This window comes from Bufo bufo, chromosome 5, assembly GCF_905171765.1.
Source record: "Bufo bufo chromosome 5, aBufBuf1.1, whole genome shotgun sequence".
Lineage (NCBI taxonomy): Eukaryota > Metazoa > Chordata > Amphibia > Anura > Bufonidae > Bufo > Bufo bufo.
Genome location: NC_053393.1, coordinates 400,588,604 through 400,601,085, shown reverse-complemented (window position 1 = coordinate 400,601,085; position 12,482 = coordinate 400,588,604). Strand labels below are relative to the sequence as shown.

The 12,482-nt window shown below is 43.2% G+C and overlaps 1 protein-coding gene across 3 annotated transcripts in view; it reads left to right on the top strand.

Annotated features, from left to right (window-relative positions):
* RIPOR2 (RHO family interacting cell polarization regulator 2) overlaps positions 1 to 12,482 on the top strand; it is a 163,758-nt gene that overhangs the window by 81,116 nt on the left and 70,160 nt on the right. For all 3 annotated transcript variants that reach the window (XM_040432881.1, XM_040432880.1, XM_040432882.1), the window contains exons 10-13: positions 61 to 186; positions 358 to 506; positions 4,776 to 4,905; positions 8,529 to 9,221. In XM_040432881.1, coding sequence (XP_040288815.1) covers positions 61 to 186; positions 358 to 506; positions 4,776 to 4,905; positions 8,529 to 9,221 — 1,098 coding nt within the window. The remainder of the gene's footprint in view (positions 1 to 60; positions 187 to 357; positions 507 to 4,775; positions 4,906 to 8,528; positions 9,222 to 12,482) is intronic.

The following is a 12,482-nucleotide window of genomic DNA, read 5'->3' as shown; positions in this document are numbered from 1 at the left end:
AATGCACGATATATAAATGAAAATGAATTCTAAAAGTGAAGCTTTTTTTTTTTTTCACAGATATTCATGAGATATGGAAGGCAAAGGTGGAAACTGAAAGGAAAAATAGAGGTTAATGGCAAGCAGAGTTGGGATGGTGATGAGATGTTTTTCGTCCCTCTGATTAACAACTTAATATCGATTAAGGTAAGTAGTTCTTGTTACACAAGTGTCGCCTAACATATAGACGACAATGTATAGGGAACACTAAATACAAATGTGGCAGGCAGGTCGCAAACCAAATTCCTACCGGAAAATACACCAAAGTCTTGCACCGGACTCTGTATTACAATTTCTTCTGTTCTATCTATCCCTAAGGTAACGGAGCTTAAGGGGATTGCAGCCCACATCCTAGTTGGGAGTGTCACCTGTGAAACAAAGGACCTCTTTGCTGCACATCCTCAGGCTGTTGCTGTCGACATAAATGACCTTGGTACTATCAAACTTAACCTTGAAGTAACTTGGTGGTAAGTACCACTGATCTAAGTAGTGTTTTATACCACAAATTAATGTCTGCGTATGAAAAAAAAATTCTTAGGGTGGGTTCACATCATGTTTTATGCCTTAGGCCTCTTTCACACTTGCGTTGTCCGGATCCGGCGTGTACTCCACTTGCCGGAATTACACGCCGGATCCGGAAAAACGCAAGTGTACTGAAAGCATTTGAAGACGGAACCGTCTTCCAAATGCGTTCAGTGTTACTATGGCACCCAGGACGCTATTAAAGTCCTGGTTGCCATAGTAGTAGTGGGGAGCGGGGGAGCAGCATACTTACCGTCCGTGCGGCTCCCCGGGCGCTCCAGAATGACGTCAGAGCGCCCCATGCGCATGGATGACGTGATCCATGTGATCACATGATCCATGCGCTTGGGGCGCCCTGACGTCACTCTGGAGCGCCCGGGGAGCCGCACGGACGGTAAGTATGCTGCTCCCCCGCTCCCTACTACACTTTACCATGGCTGCCAGGACTTTAGCGTCCCGGCGGCCATGGTAACCACTCTGAAAAAGCTAAATGTCGGCTCCGGCAATGCGCCGAAACGACGTTTAGCTTAAGGCCGGATCCGGATCAATGCCTTTCAATGGGCATTAATTCCGGATCCGGCCTTGCGGCAAGTGTTCCGGATTTTTGGCCGGAGCAAAAAGCGCAGCATGCTGCGGTATTTTCTCCGGCCAAAAAACGTTCCGTTCCGGAACTGAAGACATCCTGATGCATCCTGAACGGATTTCTCTCCATTCAGAATGCATTAGGATAATCCTGATCAGGATTCTTCCGGCATAGAGCCCCGACGACGGAACTCTATGCCGGAAGACAAGAACGCAAGTGTGAAAGAGCCCTTAGTTTGATGTGTACGTTAGAAGAAAAGAAAAAAAAAGTATACTTTGGGGCGTAACCCCCCCAAAAAAAAAAAAATCACAAAAATTTATGCAAGTGCACGCCACACTCTGTGGCTATTTGACGCCAGTTCTGAAGATCTGGTCTAAATTGTGGCTAAATGTTCACCACGTTTGATTTTGACGTTCAGCAGGATCGTTACAAGTAGTCCTGCTAAATGTTTGGCCAGACCTATGCAACAGTATTGGCTAAGAGTGCCACACATTGTATGGGTTTTTAGATATATTTTTGACCTGAAAAGCATAGTTTGGACCATTTTGGCATGGATGGCCCTTTAAAAAAAAAAAAAAAACACCCTATAGGCGATTATTAGAGAATAAGATAGAGGCTGTTGTGTATGCCTCGTGTATACCTGTTTTATTTATATGTATAATTTGTGGGTTGTCAGCCATCTTGATTCCTTCTCCCCTCAGATATGGTTTTCTTAATAACTCCTACTTTTCCCATCATGCCTGGCTTTGCAGAGACAGAGGGGGTGTAGTCTCTCCACACTGCATTTCTCTGTGTCCTCTTAGGGCAGCCGTTTCAGATTAGTGACATGGCTGCTATACACTTACCGTGCGGGGTCTCCATGTTCTCCTAGGTGATACAGCATGTGCATGTTTCTCCTCTCATCTCTCTCCCCTGTCAGCTGTTACGTGCTGGAGGCTGCCAGTGTGAAGCTACAACCTCTAGAACTACATTGGAGAGTCAGCACACACAGATAGTACAGACAGGCAGTGTGCGTCAGGAGGTTTATAGAACTGCAGCTAAACACTGTATACTCTCACCTACTATGCGAGTAGATCTGCACTTCTGGTCCTTTAGATGGGCAGACATTATATCATCAACAGAGTACAGAGATATACAGAATAACATGGAGGGTGGGGAGGGGCCTGAGGGACCAGCAGGGCTTTGATTGGTGATGTCATCCTATAGTTCACAGGTAGTCGGTCGCAGGGAGAGAGAGTTCCTGTTTACTCATTAGAGCAAGGAGTCAGACGACTTGAGGTCACATAGTTTGTGGTTTTGCTATACACGTTTAGGTATTCTCCAGCCTTTCAAGACTGACTGTCAGGGTAGGCAGCCCGTTTTCCAATCTTTCCCTTTTTTTCCTCTTCTTGACTCCTTCTGTTCATCCCCTTGTTTTTTGCCTATATAAAACCAAAGAAGGTTGTAGCAGCACTTATGAAAAAAATGTCCAATTGGTGGTGGTGCCAGCCATGATGGGTACCAGCCTGTAGGACCCCCATTATCCAAAATGCAAAGAGAGACTGATGCAAAACGGACAAGAATAAGACAGGACTCATAATTTTTGCAGGGCCACGGGACAGCACAACGGATACGGACAGCACACAGAGTGCTGTCCGCATCTTTTGCGGACCCATTGAAATGAATGGTTCCGTATATGGACCGTATGCGGAACGCAGAAAACTGATACGGAACCCAAAATACGTTCGTGTTAAGGAGCCCTAAAGCTGTGATTTATTCACCAAAATAGTGCAACGTTTCGACCTTGAATGGTCTTTTTCAAGCTTGAAAAAGACCATGTAAGGACGAAATGTCGCACTGTTTTGGTGAATAAATCACACCTTTTGTATTGAAGACTTCTGTGTCCGCAGTCTCTCTTTGCATTTTGCATGTCCTTTGTCTGGCACTATGTACATATTGTTTTTCATTACAAGACAGCTGTGAATGGATGTAACTTAGGGCTCCTTCAGACGACATTTTTGCAGACCTGTTTTTTTGCGGACCGTTCAGCATGTCTGCAAAAAAAAAAGATTGCATTCCGTTTTTTTGCTGATCCATAGACTATAATAGTGCCATGTCCTGATTTTCATTGACAAGTATAGGACATGTTTAATTTTTTTGCTGAGCCGTGCAATGGAAGAAAAGGCCCCATAGAACTGAATGGGACAGCATCTAATCCGCAAAAAAACGGATACGCATTTTTGCGGACAGCATACGGCCGTTTGAATGAGCCCTTATTTAAAGGGGTTGTCCCAGGATTAGGAAAAAATGGCTACTTTCTTCTAAAACAGCACCGCAGGTTGTGTGGTACTGCAGCTCCGCCTCTTTTTTTTTCAGTAAAGCTGATCTGCAATACTGGACACAAATCGTGGACAGATGTGGTGCTGTTTTTGGGAAAAGCCATGTTTTCTAAGTCTGTACAACACCTTTAAAGGGGTTGTGTAAAAAAAGATATAGCACTGTAAATCTGATGGTCAGCGATTCATAACTAAGCTAAGCAAGTTTTAGGCAAAAAAATATCTATTTCCTCATTACCCTCGTTCTCTTCTGGCCCTTTGTTTACTTGTTAATAAAAACAATCTGTCCCTCCCCCTGCACTGCTAAGGGAGTGAATATAAGTACTGCCCTGAGTGACATGTCTGCCTGCTGGGAGACTCAGCAGCATGTATGTGTAGAACTACAAGTCCCAGCTGTACAATGACACTGCTAATACACACAGGATCTTCCCCCTACCTGCAATGCTCTGCAGAACTTCTCTTTCAGCTCCTGTGCCCAGCATTTGTCTCATCACTGCCTGCAGCTACACTGTAAACACTTGCAGCTGAAGGGGTTAAGAATCCGAGGAGAGAGCAATAAGCAGCAGCCACAAGAGCAGGGGGCGTGGCCAGCACAGTGACCTCTCCTGTACAGATCTCTCAAGCTTGTGTAGGAACATTATCAGAGCAGGGTGAGAAGCTGACATCATAGGTCATGTGACCCTCAGTGAAATCCGAGAAACCAGCCGGTGGAGATAGTGAGTTAATTGGAAAGCTGTTACATTTGCCCAGTTAGAAAGATAGAAGAATAAAAAAAACTCAGGCAACCCCTTTAAGGCTTCATTCACATCACCGTTCTGCCTTTCCGTTCCCCTTCTCCGTTTAGGAGCAGGAGAACGGAAAGGACGGAAAAGGCACATAACTGACGCCAAACTGAGTCAAACGGAGCCCTTAGGACCCCATAGATTATAATGGGGTCCGTTATGTTTCCACTCAGAAGATGATTTTTAAGCGGAGACAAAAGTCCTGCATGCACAACTTTTGTCTCCGCTTAAAAATAATTTTCTGAGCGGAAACCTAACGGACCCCATTATAATCTATGGGGTCCTAAGGGCTCCGTTTGACTCAGTTTGGCGTCAGTTATGTGCCTTTTCCGTCCTTTCCGTTCTCCTGCTCCTAAACGGAGCAGGAGAACGGGAAGGCTGAACGGTGATGTAAACATAGCCTAAGTTGCTTTATGTACTTCGCTATTTGGCTGTGGAATTTATAAAGTCAGATTGCTGAATGGTGCTCTTGATGTGTGTATTTAATTTCATAAAACTTTGAGATTCCTGATTAAAAATGTTATTGTGCTGCAGCCCCTTCGATACAGAGGATCTGACGCCATCTACAGGCAATATAAATAAAGCTGCCGCTCTCCAAAGAAGAGTCTCCATATATAGCCAGGGCACCCCTGAGACACCCACATTTAAAGACCACTCCTTCTTTGTAAGTATCTCCTTTCTTACTAAATGTCTCTATTTAATGCTTAGAATTTTTGTATGTTTGAAAACTTTCTGAAAAATGTAAAAAATTCTGAACTTAATTTCTTGAAACCTCCATAAATCCTCGGTCTATATTCAAAGTGTGATTTGCCTTTGGCGAATACACCGTAGAATGGTGCATGGTACTTTTTACTTGTATCCAAAATGCTTGTTTTATGAAATTAACACAAACCTTTCCACACTTCAGTACCTTGTATGCTCTGTGCTTACTAACATCCCCTTTAATTTTAACCTGCTGAAGAAATGGTTCAACCCTCCACCAGACAGGCTGCGGCTGTCAATTATGGATGCACTTCAGGAGACTTTCTTTGACAAACTCCGCCGCAGTCGCTCTTTTAGTGACCTGCCATCTCTCAGGCTGAGGCCTAGATCAGGCCGAGAGAGATATGTGAGTTATACGCAAGTGGATGTGTGTACTTCTCTTGCCTTGGTTGAGCTGTCATGCATGCAGCATTGTTTTTCTTCTCATTTCTCTGGTGTTTTCATCTTTTTGGGTGCTATTGTGGATCAGAATGTCAGAGCTAGTAGAATTGCCACAGATAGAGGTTAGAAGGTTTTTTAGTGTTTTTTAGATCAAGCCAAATCCCCCACACAGCACATTAAGGGCTCATGCACACGACCGTAGCCATATTGCGGCCCGCATACGCGGGTCCGCAATACACAGGCACCGGCCATGTGCATCACGGATCGCGGACCCATTCACTTCAATGGGTCCGCAATCCAGGAGATGCAGAATGGAGGCATGGAACGGAAGCACTACGGAGTGCTTCCATGGGTTTTCTGTCCGTGCCCCCGCACCGCAAAAAAAGTAGTGCATGCACTACTTTTTTTGCGGTGTGGACAGTTTACGGATCCATTAAAGTTGAATGGGTCTGGATTTGTCTGCGGCAGCCGCACAGATGTTGCCGTGCATTGGGGACCACAAATTGCGGCCCCCAATGCACGGAACGGCCAGCACACGGTCGTGTGCATGAGCCCTAAGACAGATCACTGGATAAGGTATGCTCTGATCACCTATCTCACTACTATGTCATGGAGGAAATGTGATCATGCCCCTTATGTAAACTCGCATCATGGTACTACATATTAAAATCTCAAATATGGTTTTATATGTGGTTTTCAGTGGCACACTTTTCTAACCATCAATGAGCGAGAGAAAAATCTGTGCACAACAAAAAAAATTCAGCCTAGGCTTCAACGCAGGATTTGGCCACATTGTGTGAAGAAGATGGGGTGCAATCCTGTTAATGGTATTTTCCAGGTTATAACAAGAAGTCTCTATGGGCACAAAATTAAAAAGTAACAGTACATTATAGTATACCTTATAGTCCTGCATCTCTGTTCCCTGGTGGTAAATTGGGGAGCAGTGGTTCAGGAACAGAGCAGATTGACTTTGCAAAATTGCTAACAGCGCCAGGTAGGAGACCTGAAAAGCCATTAAACATATTATTGTGTATGCAGGGGCGTATCGCCAATTAAGGCACACCATGCGGTTGCTATGAGGTCTGCTGGGTTGGGGAGCCCAATTGGGTCGAATAGCCCTTCTACCTTTCCAACACTGGAGGGAGTCTCTGCTCTTCTCTGTGGAGTCAAGGTTTGGCCTCTCCCTGTATCGGAGGCTGCTCTAAGGAGTCCCTGCTCTTTTCTTTCAAGTAGGCACTATGACATTAAGCGGGAATGGACCTTCAGCATTCTGATTGTATGGATTTTATTTTTTAAGGATAACAGCAAAAGTATAATTTATGTAGTAATTACAAAAAATTAATGGTGCAAAAAAATGACAATTAAAATTAATTACATTTATAAAGCTATATGAGGGCCTACCCAATTGTGACCTTTGCTATGGGGTGCCATGATTCCTTTGTACACACCTGTGTGTATAGTTTATTATCATCACTGTGCCCTGGAAATGGCCTGTAACACTAAAGTTCTCTTCATTCTCTTAAGTGAGCTTTTCCACAGCCTCTGCTCTATTCTTGTGAGTGACCGCTGTAGCATCCAACCAGAAGACTGCTGAAAAGCTAACTTCAGAGAGTCCATAGTATTCAGCATTTCAGGTCTCCTATTTAGGGCTGTTGGCAGTTTTGCAGGGTTACAGAAAATTGCAAAGAAACATTTATCCGTAACATACAGTATGAGACCATTGTGCAGAAGTGTAGGGATGCATGCTTACTTAATGATTGTAGTTTACCGACTCTTGAGAGTATCTTCAGGAGTCAGGTGTAAAAAATACAAAGAACAACAGAACATTAGTCATGGTGCGGCCCAGAGTTTCATCATTTAATGTTTTCAAAGAAATCTGTAATTGCATTAATTGTAGTTTATTATCTATTTGTGCTTTCATTCTTCCTGTTTCTTCAAACCAGTTCTTTAGCTACATAAGACATTGTCTTGTTCTTAAAGTGTACCTGCAGAGAAAAATGCACTGTGCTCTTAGCGTTTAATGTACAGTATCCATGTGAATCCTAAATTCTCAAACTTTGCTGTTGGTGCTGCTTCCTAATCCAGGAATGTAAAGTTGGTATTTTCTGCCATGTTACACATACAGTGGAGCTGCAGTCCAGTCTTCGTCACTCTATCTAAAAACATGCCAATTCACATCACACTTCCCACTCCTACTACCTCACAGAGACTACCTTCTTGAATCAGTCCCAGCCAATGCTGCCGTATTGTTAGCAACCACGTTTCATGTTTCATCAACAGGCACGCATCCTACAAGTTAATTAACATCATAAAGAACTCTTTTTAAGTTCTAGATTAGCACTGAGGTACATATGCTGCCAAGTCCATCACTGGAGGTACACTTTAATATGGTCAAATCTTCAGTCTCACTTTATTGTTCTCATACTTAAAATCTATTCTTCCATGCCAGAAATTATGCTTAAATTATAAAAATATAAAATACTTAAATATTACTTTATTATAAATATATTCCAAATACCTTTCATTAGTTATAATGACTCATTTTGTCTGGGGAGCAATCATTAGGAGAAATAAAATGGCTGCCGCCCTATTAGTACACACAGAACCTGTCCTAATCACACAGGAGGGCAAGTTACTTCACAACACTGAGCTAAAGAGCTGCCTCATCCTCCTCTCCTACTTGTCAGGAATTCTGATCCTGATTACAGATGATAAGAACTTTAGCTGAATCTCTGTGGAAATGGGAGCTCTTTAGCTCATTGTGGTGAAGTAACTTGTCCTCCTGTGTGATTAGGACAGGTTTTGTGTGTACTAATAGGACAGCGGCCATTTTATTTCCCCTGACCATTGCTCCCCAGACAAAACAAGCTATTATAACTTATAAAAGGTATTTGGGAATATATTTATAATAAAGTAATATTTAAGTATATTCAGTGATTTTATTTTCTTAATTCCCAGAGAACCCCTTTAAGGTCTAAGATTCACCGTAAAATTTATTTTGTCCTAGGAATATTTTCCGCCGTACATAATTTCTGGACCTGGTAGAAAGGTTCATAACTTTTGTGTTGTATTTGTTATAGGTTTTCAAAAGACCTGTCCTTACTGAGTGTGTTGAGAATTTATATTGTGTATTTTCTGTTTTAGTCAAATCTGCAAGATGATGTTTTCGATAGCAGCGTGGAAATCATTGAGAAGAGAGCCCTCTCATTAAGCTTTGACCACTTGCCGAATGGTGACTGTACACCACAAAGATCAACTCCCTCGTCTTCTCTGGGCTGCTCAAATCCCGAAATCACCGTCACTCCACCAGAGCATAACCTCAGTGACTTGTCATCAGAGGAACCGGTGAAAGACAGTATGAGTGCCAGTTCTTCTGCAGATGCAGTTGGTCAGTCACAGGACTCTCAGTCCATTGCAGAGCGTGCTAATGAAACTGAGGAAACCTTTGTAGGAGATAAGTCAGACCTTGGTGCTTGCCAAAGCCATCTGCCCACTGTGGATAGTAACATCTACATAACTTCAAATGTCTCAGTGTCAATTTTGCAAGACTCAGAGGAAGTCTCTGAGCTGAAGCCTGTGGAGCTAGACAATTGTGAAGGAAATATTACCAAGCAGCTGGTAAAAAGGCTGACATCAGCAGAAATATCTTCTGCTCCAGAGAGACTCCAGTCTGATTATTCCACATATAGTGAAGCTGAAGCTTCTAGGTCCTACTTGGATGGAACTTTAGAGGAATCTTTGCAAGGACTACTCCTTACTCTCGAGCCTTGTAAAGACCAGTATCCAGAGTACCAAGAATTGTACCAGGAAATAAACCACCTTGAAGATGTCCTAAAAGTAAGTGAATGCAAAGCCCCACTCTGTCTTTAGATTTTCCTGATTGTACCAATGTGTGGTGGTTGTACTTGATAGCACTTAAAATACAAAAAAAAAACACAATGATTATACTCTGGATGGAACGGGGTATTCTAATAGTCTAATACAGACTTTCTTTAGTTTATAGTGCTTTCTAGAGTCCCTTTCTTTTATTATTTTTTTTCCTTGGACTCTGTGAATAGCCTGGATAAATATGAAGGAATACATCCTCTCACAAAAAAACTTAAGTGTTATCTGTGAACAAAAACGAGCAAGCGATGAAAGCCTAATCGTAAAACAAAGACATTTTATCAGAATTTTATATTCATAGTTTGTGTATGTATTTTTTTTCTATTTTTAAGTTGATGCTAAAAAGAGGGAAACTTCGATTATATATATATTTTTTTACAGTTCTGGTTTACAGGTTTGGTTCACAGAAATGTTTTACCATTTTAAAAAGTATTTTGTGCATTTGTTTGTTTTTTGTTCAAAATTTACTGTATTAAAACACGTTTTGTTGCACAAGTCATGGTGATGCATGAAATAAGTGAACTAGTATATCTGAAGGGGGGGGGTTAAAAGTTCTAGTATACACATGCTGAGTGACTGCTTATGTCCATTTACTTAGATTTATGTTTTATATTCATTTATATTTCACACAAATAAAATTGTTTAATGCATGTTCTTTGCGTTTTTCAGTCCTTTTTCCATTTAAATGCATGTCTTGGTTGCCCATTGTTTTGTGGAGTGAGTACATGGTGATATAACTGTATTGTATCTGTTACTAATAGTATACAACATGCACTCATACAATGTACCGTATTTTTCGCACCATAAGACGCCACAAATTAGACCTCCAATTATCATCAGACCTCAGATCAGACCCCCATTCTTCATCACACCTTAGATCAGACCTCCAAGCCCCATCAGACCTCAGATCAGACCATCAGACCCCGAAGGTGCTTTAGACCTCAGATCAAACCCCCAAGATCCTTTAGACCTCAGATTCGACCCCCATTCCTCATCACACCTCAGATCAGACCTCCAAGCCCCATCAGACCTCAGATCTGACCATCAGACCCCCAAGGTGCTTTAGACCTCAGATCAAACCCCCAAGATCCTTCAGACCTCAGATTCGACCCCCATTCCTCATCATACCTCAGATCAGACCCTCGAGATTCTTCAGACCTCAGATCAGACCCCCAGGATCCTTCAGACCTCAGATCAGACCCCTAGAGTTTCATCAGACCTCAGATCAGACATAAAAACAATAAATGAACTGGTCTCTTCTGCGCTGGACGGCACTGTTATTCTGCAGATCTGGTGGTCTCCTGCACTCACTGCTCCCTGGTCTTCTTCCAGCCCGCACTGTGACCTGACATCACATCCTGATGCTGTAGGCAGTTAGAACCCATGTAGCGTGTTGCCTGGAAGAAGACCAGAGAGCAGAAAGTACAGCCAGCGCTAGCAGTGCTACTCGCCACTCTTCATGCCTCCTGAATACTAATGAGCACTTCCTTAATGGAAGCTCTCATTAGTATTTGCTCCATAAGACGCACTGTCATTTTCTTCCCACTTTTGGGGGAAAAACTGTATTATGGAGCGAAAAATATGGTAATGCTTCATCAGACACCTTTTATATCTGTCCTTATTTTATCATACTTTTTTGTTTTGCAGTGTGTGTGTGTGTGTGTGTGTGTGTTTTTCTTTTCTTTTTTTTGGGGTGTTTATTGTTTCTGTGCATTGGGTTCAAAATAATGCTGTAGTAGACATTAAAGGGAGTCTGTCATCTCCAAAATCGATTTTAAAGTACCACCATGTAGGGTAGGTGCCCTGAGGAGCACCCTAGGTGGGGCTGTTGCACCATCGCTCTACCATAACACTGTCCAGCACTATCCCCTGCTATTTGAATGACATTTCTTGAAAGCCTGTAGCGAGAGGAAGCTGGGTGTAACGAATGGTGCACCAAAAGTCATATTTGCATAAAAATGAAAAGAAGTGTTTCTTACAATTAGAGAACCAGATTTTCACAAGAAAGGTTGTTTTGGGGCACCTACCTTACATGGCAGTATGCTTGCCTTGAAACTGATTTTGGAGGTGACAGGATCCCTTTAAAATCTCATATTTCTTTTCCTAAGGGCTCATGGACACTAACGTGTACCGTCCTTGCTGTGCATTGGGGACCGCAATGGTCCCCAATGCACGGGCACCGTCCGCGTGGCCTGCGCTGGCGGATGCAGACCCATTCAACTTGAATGGGTCCGCGATCCATCCGCACCACAAAAAATAGAGCGTGTTCTATTTTATTGTGGTGCAGAGGCACGGACCGAAATGCCACAGAAGCACTTTGTAGTCTGGATTGCTCCATATCTTCCAGATTGCAGACCCATTCAAGTGAATGTTTGCGGGCTGCAAAATGGGTACGGCCACCACACATTCGTGTGCATGAGCCTTAATGCAACCGCTGATTGAAGAGCCTCAACTCTGGGAGGTTTCTACTTGCAAGGAACACTGATTACCACTGCATGTAATCGTCTAGAGCGGAGAGGCTTTTCAGGCAGTTGCCAAAAGATTGATGCAGCAATTTATTGATATAACTTAGGGCAGGGGTGGCCAACACAGAGCCGAAAAAAACAAAAACTTATGACTACCAGGAGCCACAAGCTATACTTTAACACACGAGTCACCGTATTTTTTGCCCTTCAAGATGCACCTAGGTTTTAACAAGGAAAAAGAAGAGAAAAAAGATTTTTTCATCTGAGGTCTGCTAAAAATTAATACATTTTTTCTTATTTTTCATTAGCAGAGAAAAAAGGAAAAAATATAATTTTCATCAGACCTCTAAATCAGACCCCCAAAATAAGACCCCAATGCTCGGATCAGACAACACAAATCAGACTCCCAGTGTCAGACCCTCAGTGCTCAGATCTCTCCCTTTCTCAGATCTGATCCCCCATGCTCAGACCTGACCAACCCATGCTCAAACAAGACCCCCCATTGCTTGGATCAAGACCCCCCCCCCATTGCTTGGATCAAGACCCCCCCCCCCATTGCTTGGATCAAGACCGCCCCCCCCCCCCATTGCTTGGATCAAGACCCCCCCCCCCCCCCCCATTGCTCGGATCAAGACCCCCCCCCCTTCATTGCTCGGATCAAGACCCCCCCCCCCCCATTGCTCGGATCAAGACCCCCCCCATTGCTCGGATCAAGACCCCCTCCCCCCCCATTGCTCGGATCAAGACC